The sequence below is a fragment of the Eimeria tenella genome, genomic scaffold, assembly GCF_000499545.2.
Source record: "Eimeria tenella Houghton genomic scaffold, Eth_scaff1826, whole genome shotgun sequence".
In the NCBI taxonomy this organism is placed as follows: domain Eukaryota; phylum Apicomplexa; class Conoidasida; order Eucoccidiorida; family Eimeriidae; genus Eimeria; species Eimeria tenella.
In genome coordinates, this window is record NW_013541660.1 from 252 (window position 1) to 1041 (window position 790).

The window sequence follows — 790 nt, forward strand, 5'->3', positions numbered from 1 at the left end:
AGCAACAGCTCTCTTGCTGCTCCCTTTTTGCTTGCTTTTCTGCTTCATTTCTCTTTCATTTTTCTTTAATTCATTTTTATTCCATTTTAATTTAATTTTATTTTTGTTTCATTTTTAATCTTTTTATTTGTCCCATTTCACCTCTTTTTTCTCCGTTTCATTTCATTTTTTTCCCATTTGGTTTCATTTTTCTGCCTTTATTTCCTTTTCAACCTCTTCCATTTCCATTTTAATCATTTTAGTTTCTTTTTAATCATTTCAATTTCATTTTAATCTTTTTAATTCCACTTTAATCATTTCGATTTCATTTTGGACCTTTTTGGCCATAAAACACTGGTTTTCTTTCCAATTTTCCCCATTGTTTCCCCTTTTTCTTCATTTTTTGTGCGTTTTCTTTCTTTTTTTCTCGAATTTGGATTTAATTTTGAAACCTAGTTGAATATTCTGAAAAGGTCTTCGAAAGTGCTTCCAAACGATGGGCTTTTTGCCTGCTTTTAGGTACGAGCACCGGCTGGTGGACGACATGTTTGCCTACATTTTGAAGTCCCGGGGGGGCTTCGTGTGGGCCTGCAAGAACTTCGAGGGGGACTTGGGGAGTGACTTGGTGGCTCAAGGGTTTGGGTCTTTGGGACTAATGGTGTCTTTTCTGGAGACTGCTGCTGCTGCTGCAGCAGCAGACGGCGCAGCAGCAGCAGCAGCAGCCTTTGCTGCAGAAGCTGCACACGGAACTGTGCGCAGGCACTTCCTGCTGCAGCGCAGCGGCTGCAGCGCCAGCAGCAAACCCGTGGCT

General features: G+C 41.0%; 1 protein-coding gene across 1 annotated transcript in view; it reads left to right on the forward strand.

Annotated features, from left to right (window-relative positions):
• Window positions 1-475: 475 nt before the first annotated feature.
• ETH_00037035 (isocitrate dehydrogenase, putative) overlaps window positions 476-790 on the forward strand; it is a gene marked incomplete at both ends in the record, with an annotated part of 1005 nt that continues 690 nt past the window's right edge. Inside the window, one exon of the mRNA XM_013373937.1 lies at window positions 476-730. Coding sequence (XP_013229391.1) covers window positions 476-730 — 255 coding nt within the window. The remainder of the gene's footprint in view (window positions 731-790) is intronic.